Genomic DNA, 16,557 nt, shown 5'->3' with positions numbered 1-16,557 from the left:
AAGAGATTGGCATACAGTTTAGGCTCTGGCAGTTCAGGTTGATAGTCAGACTGTTTCACCAATTGAAAATCTAATCTTGGACTTTTGATAAGGGGTGCCGAAAATGTACTGTCGCTGTTTGGCTTCCTAAAAGCAGTGGAATGTAAAATATTTCTTAGCAGTGTTGTGTACAGCATTACAGTGAGCTACACTGGTTTAAAAGTATAGGTATATAATGATAATTTCTCCAACGAATCGTTTACTTGTTATCTAATGTCATTGGGCACTTATTTTGGGTACAAAATAGTATCAAAAGTGTTTAAACATCCCAGGATCAAGAATCTATAATTGGAAGCTGCATTACACCACCTATCACCTCAGGCCAACCCTTAACCTCAACTTTGTGGTCGAGAAGCTTATTATGCTTCTTTTACTAATTATAAAAGGGGCATAGAGAAGCCATCAATCACTTTGAGACCAGAGTTCACACAATACTCAACAAGGGGTTTTTGATTTGTTAGAGCATTGTGTGTAGATTGATGAGTAAAATGTTTTTATTTTATCCATTTTAAGATAAGTCTGAGACATGAAAACTTGAAAGGGTCTGAAAACTTTCCGTATGAACAGTTTGTGTAGCGCAAGCCTCACACTGCCCAGTTTCTGAACCTTGAGTAATCTGCCCAAAAATACGGGCCAAAATCACTCCAACACAGTGTGTAATGAGCTTTAAATACTTTAAGATGTTATTGCAGCGAAAGGTTAGCCTGGCTGCCAGCCCAACTTCATCCCGCCCACAAAAGAATTTGGTCGGGAAGTTGGGTCTGGAGGGGTCTCGTATTGGGGACAACTACAGAAAACCAGAATCGGGGCGGACCAATGAAATTGCCAGGGCGGGCTTTATACGATGATGGACAGATGATCAACAGTAACGTAATCACTCACGTCACGAAAGAGCGCTTGGGTTGAATTCGTTTTAAACAAACAACATATTACGTTGGTCTGATTGGTTGCAGGTCTATCCAATTGAGCGAAGAGGCATTTTTTTTACGAGCTCGGTTGACACACGCCCCATAGTCACAGCCCAACGGAGAGTTTTCAGACATATTCTGACTAGAATTATGAGTATGACAACGTCAGGCTAGCGAAAGGTAGCTTAAACAAATGTGTGTGATTTAATAAAAAAAATATGAATATGTATTTTTTTTCTTAAAAACATTTCTAAATATAAAACCAAAGTTACCTTACAATCAATTGAGTTTCAGTGTGACATTGTCAATTAATAAAATGTCAAACAAAAATACATTTCATTTTACCATTTGCTATTTGGTAAGGTGGGTAATATCACCCGATACAGAATGAATCAGTAGATTCAATCGAACCAAATCACAAAAAAATCACCCATTTGAATCAATTAGTAGGGCACCTCCTGTCCTACCAGTAGTTTAGAAGGTTGGAATTACTCGATTTGTCTAATGATATGCTAAGCCGTGTGTGTTATTAACGAGCCACCCTGGACCTTAAACAAGCAGAAGGGCAGTAGATTACAATCGCCCGTTTCATATAGTCACGAAAAATAATCTAATATTTTGTGACACGTTCACGAAATTAGCACTTTTTTCGTGACTGCCACATTTTTTCAACCAGTGCATTTCAATGGAGAGAATATTTCGTGACCCTCGGCATGTTTTAATTAGCCTACCCAATTCATGTCAATGGAGCAACAATGGTGAAATGTTTTCGTGTTCATTTAAGGTTTTGTTCCAATTTTTAAGCGATAAAAAACGAGTTCATAATATAACTTGCAGTGTTGTTTTTTAAGAAGTAGGCTATAGAATATTTATTCGAATAATACCCAAAGCCTACTACTTTACCACTGATCCGTGCTTTTATGTATCCTTTACCACCCGTATTCAACCGATCTTAATATTTATAACCAAGAAAGGACTTAAGCAATAACCGAGGAAATATAGAAGCTGTCAATGTCATTCATAATGGAACGAGACCTGGACAACGAGAGCACGCAAACTGGCTGGTTGCCCTGGCTACTATTTAACTTTCAGTGTAAGTAGCATAATCAACCTGCTCGATTTTTCATGTGCAGTCTACGTTGTGATGAAGTTACTAGCCATAATTCCTGTTTTTGCAACAAAACATACAAGCCCAACTCTATTGCATTTTTTTTTTTTTTTGCAGTATTCGTACATATAGTAGCCTAACATTAAAGATTAGGAGGCATATTGAGGAATAATGTGGTCCCGGTTCTTGGGCCTTTATACCGTATATATCTATGGTTGGGACACCACCGGATAGAAAATCAGGAAATGACGTACTCAAATTAAGAGAGTTCGTGTAACTTCGTGTCTTTATCAGGAAATGACGTCCCGAAATGAAGAGATTTCGTGTAACTTCGGCTCTTTAAATCGATTGTCAAGAGCGTTTCCATGGCATTCAGAAATATACAACCGCGCAAATCGCGGTTAATGGCTGTCAGAGTTTTCCTTGATGCTAGCTAGAGGCTAACGTTGTTAGTTAATGGGTTAGTGGGGTGGTTCAGTTACATGTAGCAACATCTATCTGTATTACATACTTAGACATATCCAATGTTTATTATGACTAGACAGATCTTCTTCAAATCTCAAAACCAAACAGCTATTTATCAACCTGCCTTTCAGGTCCACAACCCTAGCCCTACCTCCTGCTTTGCATCCAGCGCTGGTCCCAGCCTCCTTCCACTAACCCCTGCTCTGCATCCAGCACTGGTCCCAACCTCCTGCTCTGCTTCCAGCGCTGGTCCCAGTCTCCTTCCACTAACCCCTGCTCTGCGTAGCACTGGTCCCAGCCTCCTAGCTCTACCTCCTGCTCTGCATCCAGCGCTGGTCCCAGCCTCCTTCCACTAACCCTTGCTCTGCATCCAGCACTGGTTCCAACCTCCTGCTCTGCATCCAGCACTGGTCCCAGCCTCCTTCCACTAACCCCTGCTCTGCATCCAGCGCTGGTTCCAGCCTCCTTCCACTAATCCCTGCTCTGCATCCAGCGCTGGTCCCAGCCTCCTTCCACTAACCCCTGCTCTGCATCCAGCGCTGGTCCCAGCCTCCTTCCACTAACCCCTGCTCTGCATCCAGCGCTGGTCCCAGCCTCCTTCCACTAACCCCTGCTCTGCATCCAGTGCTGGTCCTAGCCTCCTACCACTAACCCTTACTCAGGTCCTAGCGCTTTACAATTATTTTGGTGTTGTAACCGCTAAACACTCTCAAATGAATGACAGTCCATGATGTTTGTGTGATGTGTCCAGAAAGCCCAGTACAGGACTGGTTGCCAGCCACAGAGGTGGCGAGAGAACTTGTCCTTTTCATCCCCCAACAGTGGTAAATCTGTTGATTAAATCAAAATATGCCATTAATAGTTAATATACAGCTAGCTGTCTTTTGTTTTTATGATAGAGACATTGCATTGCAACATCTCTAAAATTCCTTAGGTGAAAACAGCGGAACGTTTACTACATCAGCAGTGCGAGGGATCATCAACTATTTTTTGTTATGGCTTGACTTAGGAGGTTAGTTTATGAAATGAGTATCTCTATTAATCTATTCTTCGTTTTATCTTTGACTCACTGTGTTATTTTTCAGAATGATATAGAAATGGAGGTCAGCTTCCCAAACAGCCCTGAAGAAGCCAGGGAGACCTTTACCAGCAGCTCTGCAGCAAAAACATCTTAATAAAGCATGATTTATAACATTTATGTCCAATTATTTAATCAGAGATAGAATACAAAATGCAACCATATGAGCCAAACCTCAATCCAACAACTTATTATATATAATATATACTGACCCTACTTAAAACGTGTAACCTGACCAAGCTATTCCTAATAGACTAGTTGGGGTTCCAACTATTCTAGGTTCTTTTAAGATCTTTTTTAACTAAGTGCAAGATCACAGTGACAAAACACTTCAATACAACACAGGTATAAGCATTATACATTGCAATTGACTTTTTTCCAGTCTAAATTAATAGACAGCACACTCCTTGCCTGGTATAACGTGTCATTACAGTAGCCTATACCACTATGACTATTCTGACTGGAGCAAAAGTTATTGTGAAACAAGCCGAGCTAGTCAGTACTGTTGAAATTCCCCGTCTCACGATTGTCACTATGAACTGGTGAAGTGAGCAGCTCTTTTGAAGTAACATGGCATCCAAGATGCAAAGGGCAACTCCAATCATTCTCGCCCATGCTCCTCCTATATGTGACACATGGGGAATTGAAGTCATTTAGCTGACGCTTGTATTTACCTTCAGCTCTTTGCAGGCTCCTATTGAATTATTACCTACTTACCTATGACATAAAATTAGATTTAGTGTATATAGTGGCTAAATTCCTTAATGATATATATTTTGTTACTTACTATTGTTGTTAAGGATTCAACATGGGGCCAAATCCAACTTTTAAACAAATGTACAATACAAATACAGGGTTTCAGTCAGACATGCAGTTTTGGTCCAAAATTAGGGTTAGGGTTTTGAGTTCCCTTTATGGTACATAGTCATGACTTATTACAGTGAATAATTGGGGTTAGTTAAACACAATCTTTTAATATCATAACCCTAGTACCAACAGGGGGTCAACAGCGCCACCTAGAATCCCAGATTTTGGGTCAAAAGTCCAAGTTCAGATGTCCATATTTCACACCAGGAACCAAGTAGAACCTTCAGACTGGCATTGTTTTATTCTCCTGATCGAGACCTTTCCAATTATGTATTTGGTGTAGTCGCATGACAACATTTTAATTTTCACCCTGCTTGACTAGACCTTCTGTCGGGCGTACATTTCACAGAGGCATGAAAAGGTCAAATGCATAGAATTAGATTTTGTGTGTATAGTGGCTAAAATCCTTAATTAATGATATATATTTTTTTACTTACTATTGTTGTTAAAGGATTCAACATGGGGCCAAATCTAACTTTTAAGCAAATGTACAATTAAAATACAGGGTTTCAGTCAGACGTGCAGTTTTGGTCCAAAATTAGGGTTAGGGTTTTGAGTTCCCTTTATGATACATAGTCATGACTTATTACAGTGAATAATTGGGGTTAGTTAAACACAATCTTTCAATATCATAACCCTAGTACCAACAGGGGGTCAACAGCGCCACCTAGAATCCCAGATTTTGGGCCAAAAGTCCAAGTTCAGATGTCCATATTTCACACCAGGAACCAAGTAGAACCTTCATACTGGCATTGTTTTATTCTCCTGATCGAGACCCTTCCAATTGTGTATTTGGTGTAGTCACATGACAACATTTTAATTTTCACCCTGCTGGACTAGACCTTGTGTCGGGCGCACATTTCACAGAGGCATGAAAAGGTCAAATGCATAGAATTAGATTTTGTGTGTATAGTGGCAAAATTCCTTAATTATATATATTTTTTAACTTACTATTGTTGTTGAGGATTCAACCCTTGGACTAAATACAACACCCTGTCTGGGATTTTGTATTTAGACCAATATTGATACTCTTCACATAATGTCGGAACCACTTTCGAAGATTATGTGAAATAATGCTAGGTGAAGGTTACATATAAAGACAGTTAAATGTTGACTTGTTGAGTATTGATCATTTGTGGCTTGTATGTATATTTTAAATTGTTGACAAAGATGTTTAAAATAACGAGTTTAAAAAGAAAACTACATTTTTCAAATCGCTGCCAACAGGTTTGAACGATAATAGGCACCATATTTGTAGTTTGGTTTGTTCACTTTGGTTGTAGCGCAGATGATATAAAGTTATTAAATATGAAATTACTTTAAAAACTTGTTGGAGTAGCCCACTATTAAATACAGTGAACCTTCAATGACTAATGGATCCCCATCATGGTAAAAAAATATTTTGTATTTCTAATAGGCCCTTACCTACATACATTGTAAATTTCTTGCCAAAACAAAAGAGGAATACTGAATGGAAATGAATGACTATTTAAAGTTGATAATAATAAATCTTTAATTTTCAAATGCATTACAAATGACACAAATAAAAGGATGATGGTTAGGTGGTGGAGGTGAGGGTGGAGCTGTGGAGAAAAAGTAGCTGAGGGGACCTAAATCAACAGCTCTGTAGTATCAACATATTAATAAAGATTTGTTATTGAATCAAATTATTATTCAATTATGTATCATTAGTTATTCAATACAATTATTGTTGGTGTCTATTCTTGGGTCTGTCCCGATGAAGGGTCTGTCCATTCGCTGGGAACAGACTTTCTCTTCTAATTACAACCCGACCATACTTGCTCTCTTTTTCTCACACACACACACACACACACACACACACACACACACACACACACACACACACAGTCTGCTTTCTGTTGCTCTTGTTGAAGTGAGCATGTGCAGAGGTGAGAGTCTTGTTGCACTGGGATGCATGCGCCTCCTGATGGTCCTGGGTGACCTTGCCCAACTTGCCAGGGTTGCTGGGCTTCTACATCTGTAATGGTGGATGGGTAGAGGGTGTTTACTTTAGGTTACACCAACACAGTCTGTGGGGCAATAGGAACAACAGTATCATTTGTAAGTGCAGTTTGTGCATAGAGTATTATTATGGTGAATTATTTAACATTGGTATAAATTAAAAACAAGACCATTATGTGAATGCAGTCCCAGCAAAGTGTTAGTGTCATTATATATTAACTGTAGTTATATATAGTTTATTAGTTTACCTCCTGGATTCTGGGAAGGAGTTAGTGGTAGGAGGCTGGGACCAGCGCTGGATGCAGAGCAGGAGGTTGGGCTCAGCGCTGGATGCAGAGCAGGGGTTAGTGGAAGGAGGCTGGGACCAGTGCTGGATGCAGAGCAGGGGTTAGTGGAAGGAGGCTGGGACCAGCGCTGGATGCAGAGCAGGAGGTAGGGCTAGGAGGCTGGGACCAGAGCTGGATGCAGAGCAGGAGGTAGGGCTAGGGTTGTGGGCCTGAAAGGCAGGTTGATAAATAGCTGTTTTGCTTTGAGATTTGAAGATGGTCTGTCTAGTCATAATAAACACTGATAAACATTGGATATGTCTAAGTATGTAATACAGATAGATGTTGCTACATGTAACTGAACCACCCCACTAACCCATTAACTAACAACGTTAGCCTCTAGCTAGCATCAAGGAAAACAGTATTAACCGCGATTTGCGCGGTTGTATATTTCTGAATGCCATGGAAACGCTCTTGACAATCGATTTAAAGAGCCGAAGTTACACGAAATCTCTTCATTTCGGGACGTCATTTCCTGATAAAGACACGAAGTTACACGAACTCTCTTAATTTGAGTACATCATTTCCTGATTTTCTATCCGGTGGTGTCCCAAGCATAGATATATACGGTATAAAGGCCCAAGAACCGGGACCACATTATTCCTCAATATGCCTCCTAATCTTTAATGTTAGGCTACTATATGTACGAATACTGCAACAAAAAAAAATGCAATAGAGTTGGGCTTCTATGTTTTGTTGCAAAAACAGGAATTATGGCTAGTAACTTCTAGCCTGGCTGCCAGCCCAACTTCTCCCAGCCCCCCAAAAAATTTGGTCGGGAAGTTGGGTCTGGAGGGTCTCGTATTGGGGACCAACTACAGAAAACCAGAATCTGGGCGAACCAATGAAATTGCCAGGGCGGGCTTTATACGATGATGAACAGATGATCAACAGTAACGTAATCACCCACGACACAAAAGAGCGCTTAAGTTGAATTTGTTTTGAACAAACATGGCTACCGCTGGAGATCTGGGATGTTATGATTCTGCCATCGAGTCCGTTTTAGAAGACATTGACAGCGCATTAATTTTGAAAGAGCAACAGAGAGACGCAATCAAGGCATTTGTCGATGGAAAATATGTTTTTGCCGTCCTTCCTACAGGATTCGGTAAAAGTTTAATTTATCAGCTGGCCCCGATGGTCGCGAAGAAGATGGGACACAATGAAAACCCAGTGGCCATTGTGGTTTCTCCTTTTCTTTTGTGGAGTTGTAATCCTAAACGGAGAACTTGTTTGTATATGCATTGCCCTTTATTGTTTCGCTCTAAAAGGTTGACCGTGTGAACAAGTACTCCCCCTACCCTTAAATTAATTTTACAACACCGGCAAAAATCGTTTGTATTCATTGTTCAAGCATACTTCAAGTCTGCTTGCAGTTTAGTCAGTAAAGATTTAGCTGCCTTTCAGTTTAGTTCTGTTGACAACAACTATGCGGCGCTTAACACACGTCACATACTCTGTTGCTCTGATTGGTTGTAGATTTATCCAATTGAGCTAAGAGGCATTTGTTTTCCAGGCTCGTTTGAAACACGCCCTGTAGTCAAAGCCCAACGGAGAGTTCTCAGACTCATATTCTGACTAGAATTATGAGTATGACAACGTCAGGCTAAGTAACCTCATCACAACGTAGACTGCACATGAAAAATCGAGCAGGTTGATTATGCTACTTACCAGGAAAGGGATGAAGTCACTGAAAGTTAAAATAGCGTGGTAGATAGTAGCCAGGGCAACCATTCAGGTCGCGTGCTCTCGTTGTCCAGGTCTCGTTCCATTATGAATGACATTGACAGCTTCTATATTTCCTCGGTTATTGCTGAAGTCCTTTCTTGGTTATAAATAGGAAGATCGGTTGAATACGGGTGGTAAAGGATACGTAAAAGCACGGATCAGTGGTAAAGTAGTAGGCTTTGGGTATTATTCGAATAAATATTCTGTAGCCTACTTCTTAAAAAACAACACGGCAAGTTATATTATGAACTCGTTTTTTATCGCTTAAAAATTGGAACAAAACCTTAAATGAAGACGAAAACATTTCACCATTGTTGCTCCATTGAAATGAATTGGGTAGCTTAATTAAAACGTGCCGAGGTCACAAAATATTCACTCCATTGAAATGCACTGGTTGAAAAAACGTGGCAGTCACGAAAAAAGTGCTAATTTCGTGAACGTTTTACGAAATATTAGATTATTTTTCGTGACTGGGGTCACTATATGAAACGGGCGATTGTAATCTACTGCCCTTCTGCTTGTTTAAGGTCCAGGGTGGCTCATTAATAACACACACGGCTTAGCATATCATTAGACAAATCGAGTAATTCCAACCTTCTAAACTACTGGTAGGACAGGAGGTGCCCTACTAATTGATTCAAATGGGTGATTTTTTTGTGATTTGGTTCGATTAAATCTACTGATTCATTCTGTATCGGGTGGTAATATACATCTCCCTCACTTCCACAAATCTAAACATGGGCGGCGCTAAGGAGGGGCTAGCAGGTGCTTCAGCACCCCTAATAAAGACCAAAGCACCCAATAGCACCCACAAAAATCAGAGTCAGACAAGGAGCAGTGCGCTGATCAATGCGTTTGCCATGGATGCAGAGACGGCATCTAGCACAACTGCAGTTCCATTCAAATTAGCATCACGAGTGGCCAAGTTTTGCTCATTATTAATATATATATATATAATTGCGCAGCTCCCCCTGTCAATGATAGCACCCCCTCAGCACCTGCATACAAAATTATATGGCGCCTCCCCTGAATCTAAAGAATAGTAAAAACAACCTATAATGTCCACAAGATGGCAATATTAGATTGGTATTTGTTAGAGAACAGCCCCAGTGAGCCTTTGAATTATTGGCAATCTGCCCTTATTTCTCACAGTCTAGGTGGTAGGATCAGGGGCAGAGCCAAAGGGTGGGCACGGAGTGGCACGGGCCCTGGAATCTGATTGGTTTTCAAGTGCCCCCCCTATTTTCATTGGCTCTGAATGATGTCAATCTCAATAAGAAATCATTTAAGATCCTACAGCGATCTGCCTGGACAGAACATGACAGAAGCCATATATTCCCACTTTTCCTAAAGGTTACACTCTGTGGACAACGTAAACTGAGGTAGGTTTTGTGTGTTGTTTGTATACTTCTCCCGAGTATAATACACTTGGAGTGTAGATCAGGTCATCATATATCTCTGTCCACTGGATTACAGGGCTTGACATTAACCTTTTGAGGCACTTGGACAAGTACATTTACGTTTCACTTGTCAATGCAAAAAAGTCACTTGACCCCGACAGCCTGACCAAGTGATCGGGCAAAACTAGCCTGGCTAACGGAGGTCGCTTTCTCAGGCAAATGATGAATGAAACAGGCTTGGTTAAAGAAATCCGAGATACAAACCTGCTATTTTAGCAGGTTCTTATCTACGATAGGCAGTCCTCCCTGACGTTTCTGGTGTAGAATGGAGTGAAATACAACATTGTGCACACTGCAAGTGAGCGACGAGTCTGACTGAGGCTAACGTGTAATGGGGACGCAGTCTCACTTAGATAGCCAGTTTAAACAAATCACAAAAATAATCGGACCAGCTGGCTAAAAGTAGAATTCCCATATATCTTGAAAGCTGCCCTGCTCGGCTTTTAAGATGTAGAATTTACTGTAAAATTTGGATCTTTGTGACATAACGTGAAAACATGGTTGCCGCGCGACTATGCGGTCTGTAACGGGCAACATTCTCGCTCAAATGTCAAGACTTTCGTGACCCAAATCAAAATTCGGATGCGACAGATCAATGGGGAATCGTTTTACATGCTATCCTTTCCCGGTTTTCTGCATCCACATTGCGCGCGCATCCCGAATGTTTACAAACAAAAAAATGGTCTATAGGATAGGCCTACATGAATAGACCAATTATTTGTTTGTAAACATTCGGGATGCGTGCGCAACATGGTTGCAGAAAATCGGGAAGTCAGACTCGCTCACTGGCATTGTGCACAATGTTGTATTTCACTCCATTATATACCAGAAATGTCAGGGAGGACTGCCTAATGTAGATACGAGCCTGATGAAGATAGCCAGCATCTCGGATTTCTTTAACCGAGCCTGTTTCATTCGTCATTTGCCTGATAAAGCGATCTCCGTTAGCCAGGCTAGTTTTGCCCGATCACTTGGTCAGGCTATTTAAGGGTATCAGGGTCAAGTGACTTTTGTGCATGGACAAGTGAAACGTAAATGTTTTTGTCCAAAGGCCAAGAGCCTCAAAAAGTTAAAATCAAGCCCTGCAATCCAGTGGCCAGAGATATATGATGACCTGATCGACACTCCAAGTGTAATAGACCAGGGAGAAGTTCGTCTTTTGCAACCGACATGCGCAGTTGAGCCTGCTTGCCAGTTGTGTGACGTAGGGTGATAATTGGTCTATTGTAATTATACAATATTATTTAAATGGCACATTCCCCAGATAGCACAGTTTTTATTGCTGAATTGGCCTTTTGCGGCGACAACATTCTGCAGCATTACTGTAGATTTTTCTTAGGACCCGCGCTCATTCTCAAGACAACCAGTTTGAATGTTAGCACTACACTGGTGGCAGTGGGCTCTGTTTACAGGTAAAATATTTCGAAAGAATAGAGACGTAATGAGATGACAAGCTTATTAAAATTTTGCCTCAGACAAATGCATTCTATTTGAAATTTTGCAGGTTTTCGTCGGAATACTGCGCTCGCAAATTACATTTGGGCCTGCTAATATCCCACTGCAAATGAATGCAGCGCTAGACGACTCCAACCCACCCTCCCCACTGCGCCGACTGAGACAGACGTGAAATCAGTTTTATATTCGAGATTCAACAGACATTCATATTCGTACCTCCGTTAAGGCTCCGTGTCATATTTAGGGACCGGGGTAAAAGAGTAGACAGCCTGAATGCCGAAAAACCAAGCAGCCATTTGGATAAACATTGATTAATATGACTGCGATTAAATCTACTACTGCCACGGGGGTGCCACCCCTCAAAATCTCCTGCCACCCTCTTGCCACCCCATGAATATATTTTTCTAGATCCGCCCCTGGGTAGGATTCGATTCATATTTGTAGAATAGCCACCTTGAGCCTTTTAGATAAATGACATTCTGACTTTCTCACACTTACTTGATGGCAATATTTGTGTACTTCTTCCAGGGGAATCGTAAGGCTTTAGGTTTTGGGCAGCAGAAGTTCAACTTACATGAGGTGGGCAAGGAGTTTGAACCCAAGGCCAAGTGTCCCACTTCTGGGTCAGCTGACCTGTGTCTCATCACCAAAACACCCCTGACCATTGTGGCTAAACACCTTCAGGTTGCTGATTTGTGACTATAACATCATGTATTCCTACATTGTGGGTAAAAGTTGTTCACCCAGGAGGGAAGCATTGGCATTATTTTTGTGTCTATTCCCTTTGCAGGCCTGTGGTGTGTCAGTAGAGGAAGGACCGGTGGAGAGGAGTGGGGCTGTAGGGGCCATTATCTCCCTCTATTTCAGAGACCCAGATAACAACCTCATTGAGGTCTCCAACTATGTACAAGTTCCAAAATAGCCGGTTTACTACTGTCACTGATGTAGTTTTCTGACAGTAAATGTTTTTTGTAGTTTCCAGTACCCCCAGTTCAGCATTGTGAAGGTGCCTCTCAGACTGTGTAGTGTGTAGCTATATAATTTATGTCTTATTCCTTAAATGATTTGCAACAACTGCACAACATGAACATAAAATGTTTGCAGTCCTCAATCAATGGTTTTCAGCTTGTTTGCCCTACTTTAGACACTACTAAGTGTCATCACTATGTCCCCAAAGCATTTTTGGAATATAACATCACACTTATGCTTCTACAAAAGTTGTTACTCAATGAACAGTAAAGCTTAAATATGTTAATTGTGTCTAATATATGATGATCAACTGACATACACTTGTATTAAAGATAAATGTTCCACATTCCTTGTCAGCCTTAAAAAACTTTGTCATTTGCGTTTACATTTTCAATTACAGTTTTTGTTGAACCTATTGTGACAAATGATGTTTCAATGGTTGTTCTCTCTTGTGCAAATGAAAATGTAACATACAAATATATGTACTTGAATAGCTTGGTGAAAAGAACAAGAAGACACATGGAACGCAACGTGTGTGTGTAACATTGGGTAGAATGTGAGCTTCCAGGCTGAACAAACACAAAGTGTTAGTATGTCATTCATTGCTCCTGGTCTGTAAATGTGTTCTGTGTTGCCACTGTTTCAAGGATTCATCGTTCACAAAACCATGAATATAGCCATCAAGCCCAAAAATACGGCAACAGGTCAAACATTGTGATGACAACAGTTACAGTCAAACAGTCATCCAGCTAGGCAGTTCCTTGTTCCCCACAATTATCCACACTTTCATTAATGTATTCTTGTGAAGTGGGAACGAAGTTGTTCCATGAACAATATAAACTTTATTCCTAATACCAATGATGTCAGAGAAGATCATAAATTATGATTTCCAAAAAAGGAAAAATACAGTGACTCATGTTGACCCAGAAAATTAAACATAGGTGTAGCTTCAAACACAGAAAGACAAAGCACATGCACACGCACACGCACACAATCACAAACTTTGTTTTGTGCTTTGTCATTGCATACTCTAAAATACTTGAGTTTAAACTACCAGGAAACTCCCACGCTATTAAAACGGAGATCTGGATGCAGCAGTGTGATTGTGAGAAACAAGGGAGGGGAGGGGCTCAGCACAGCAGCCTTCAGCTTGTGTTGCTACCTACCACTAAAGGGATTGTGATTATCAGTATTGTTTTACAGTTAAAATCTTCAGGGAACTGATGGAAATTAGACTAATAGGCCAGGCCATCCAAGCCTAGTCATGAAGAGATGGATGGAGGTGAAGGCTGGGTATATGACTAAATGTAAATGTATAAAGAGATGGCTCTTTAACTGCTTTATTAATATGAGCTGAAAGCTGCACAGGGCACCTCTTTGTTTGATACAACTGTTCCAACATGGTGTGGTCTAGTAGTGCTGGGGGGTATTCCAGGTAGCGGGTTTAGTGAAAACTTTGAGTTGTTTAACCCTGAAAAGAGGCTTGTTCCAAGGTTTGCGTTCCAGAAAGAGAGGTAACTAAACCTTTTGGTAAGTTTCCATGGTAACTTACTCCTTAAAACTAACCTGCTCGCTAGCAGGTTTGTCATGCCAAACTCTGCGTTTCTACCGATCCCCTCCCACTTTCTTAGCCTGATAGCGTTGGCAGACACGGCATATCATTTCCTGGTTCAGCCGAGCGATCTCAAGCAAAATTTTATTTGCTTAGTTATACGCCAGGAGACGATTTTAAGACTGCGGTTTGGTGTACTTTAATTCCCAGGGGCCGGTATTTCAAAATGATCCCACAGGATTAATCCTCCTGGATTGGATTAAATCCTGATCAGATCCTAAAAACTGGTATTTCAAAGCAAATCTGATCCTGAAGATTCAGATTCGGGAATCCAATCCTGTCTTTGATCCGGATAAAAGACTGCTGTTGAGTATTTCAAAACTTTAGTGGGAAATTGGCGCTAGCCTATTTACTAAATAAGCGCAGCTAGTTCTGGCAGGGCAATCGGGCAGCGCGCGTCAGTCAGTGATCGGGGACGTAAGGCATCTTACTCCACCTTCCTTACTCCTCCCACTACCACACCCATGTAGCAGCGCATATCTATTGGGCCACGTCCAATAAGGCGTCTTTAAAAGACGCGCGGATATGTACACACTCACCCCGGTCGTTGTATGATCAGTGCTGCTGCCAATGTGTTTGTATTCCTGCGTTGTCGGTTGTTGCTTTCGCCTGTGTTGCTGTGTCCGGCTCTTGCGATCCGGGGGTGGCCTGTTGTTGTTGGGGGTGTTTGCGGGAGGTTTCGGGTATTCGCCTGGATTCGCAGCCTCTGACAACCACCCCGACGGCGGTTGCGACGATGCAGGTAGCCAGGCCCGGCGTAACTCGCGTCGGCTCAAAGATCGCCTACTACCAGGATTAGCGGTTCAACGCATCCTGGACTCTACTATGTCTTGGTCGTGTCTCTTTCCTCAAGTGTAATCATGATGAACTGCATGTTCGTGGAGTGCTGCAAGGCCGCTCCTTTCTCCTTCCTTCTCTTCCCTAACGGTGCCCGCTGAGAATGCTCTGGTCCAGGGAGGAAGACCCGGTGCTGTTGGCCCCTCTGGACGTCGAGGTCTCTGGCGGAAACGAGTGCTCGGGTCGTCGCGCTGGAGGAGGGGTCGACGACAGCGGTCCCCGGTACTGCTTCGGAGGCTCTCCTGGGGCCTTCGACTTCGAATTGACTTCAGGGGAGGAATGACGTGGTACCGTGTCTTAGGACACCACCGGCTGGTAATCAGGAATGGCTTACCCGAATGAGAGGGTTTGTGTATCTGCGGCTCTTTAAATCGATTGTATTGTTTGATTGCCATGGCATTCAGTAGTATACGCTGTGCAAACGGAATACTCGGATTTCGGGAATGTATTAGCCGGTGCTTACGTAACAGCTTGTCAATATTGTTCATTGTAATTTTCTTTATTTCAGGGGTGCGCAATGATCAATAGAAAGTGTAAATGAGCAGTTAGCCAGAGTCGCTAATTTCGTCTGCTGGCTCCGGGCAGATGTTAAGGCAGCCAAATTAATTCAAACGTCAAATACATACTAAGGTGAAATATGGTATCCCTATATCATCGGTTAACCAGTTGAGTAGCGTCACAGTATCTGTCTGTCGTCGTGTGTGGGCCCACAGCGTAGACTACCATCTCGGATGTGTGACTTCGGACATTTCAAATGAACGTCCAATAGACATACGGTTATCCAGCTCTCTATGCACTACGCTGGTGTGACAAAACGTGTAGGCCTGCTGGCAAGAGGGTACCGTAACGGTAAACACCAGCGTCTAGCGTTGCTAGCTACGAGTGTCATGCTAGGTACTTGCCGGAAGGAACAAGCTAGCAAGCTGTGGGCCCCACCGTACTCATGCGGGAGCGTGCGGATAATTGGACTCACGCATCTAAGTGTGCGGAGTGTGGCTATGCAATCGTTGCGGGTGTATTTGACGTGTGATGGGCCGTCAGAGTGCCCCTACGCTGTGGCTTGTATAGGCTAGTGGGTCGATGGGTACTGTTGCACCATCGCATGAAGGTACGTCTATCTGCATACATGCTTCGAACTGTCAATACAGACATTCCACGTCTCCCGGGAGTTCCGGATGGGAGAAGTCAATATTTAGATTCACCGCGTGTACAAATACACTATTATATTGAATTGTATTTGATATAAAAAACTGAATGAGATTAACCCCACCTTTCTGAGGTAGTTTGGGAAGAACCCTTGGACCAAGTGTTGATTTAGTGTTACTAGTGGTAGTGCTGAAAATAATACATAAATACATTGTATAAGGTCTGGGATTTTTTGGGAGGTAAAACATATATACTGTACATTTAAATTTACAAACTGTAGTCGAACCATCATTTTAGGTGTCTGAATCCAATAGTACTCAATATACTCCGATACAGACATTCCACGTCTCCCGGGAGTTCCCGGTGGGAGTAGCCACCACCCGGAAATGGGTCTCTGCAGGTTGGGATGACTGACATCATCAGTGTTAACGTGACTGCGGTACATTGGTCATTTAGCAGACGCTTTATTCTGAGTGCCAATATTTAGATTCACCGCGAGAAGGCTACATAGGTTATCAGTTACGAGAAACCAAACGATTGCAACGCTCCCTCTTGTCGTCTGTTCTGAGGGACTGG

The 16,557-nt window shown here is 42.0% G+C and overlaps 1 protein-coding gene across 1 annotated transcript in view; it reads left to right on the top strand.

Moving 5' to 3' along the window:
• glod5 (glyoxalase domain containing 5) overlaps positions 1 to 12,732 on the top strand; it is a 46,013-nt gene extending 33,281 nt beyond the window's left edge. The window contains exons 3-4 of the mRNA XM_047017762.1: positions 11,946 to 12,101; positions 12,208 to 12,732. Of these exons, the coding sequence (XP_046873718.1) occupies positions 11,946 to 12,101; positions 12,208 to 12,339 (288 nt within the window). The 3' untranslated portion in view covers positions 12,340 to 12,732. The remainder of the gene's footprint in view (positions 1 to 11,945; positions 12,102 to 12,207) is intronic.
• Positions 12,733 to 16,557: the final 3,825 nt, after the last annotated feature.

This window comes from Hypomesus transpacificus, unplaced genomic scaffold (assembly GCF_021917145.1).
Source record: "Hypomesus transpacificus isolate Combined female unplaced genomic scaffold, fHypTra1 scaffold_64, whole genome shotgun sequence".
NCBI classification, from domain to species: domain Eukaryota; kingdom Metazoa; phylum Chordata; class Actinopteri; order Osmeriformes; family Osmeridae; genus Hypomesus; species Hypomesus transpacificus.
Note: the sequence above shows the minus strand (reverse complement) of the source record. Positions and strands in the feature narration are given on the sequence as shown.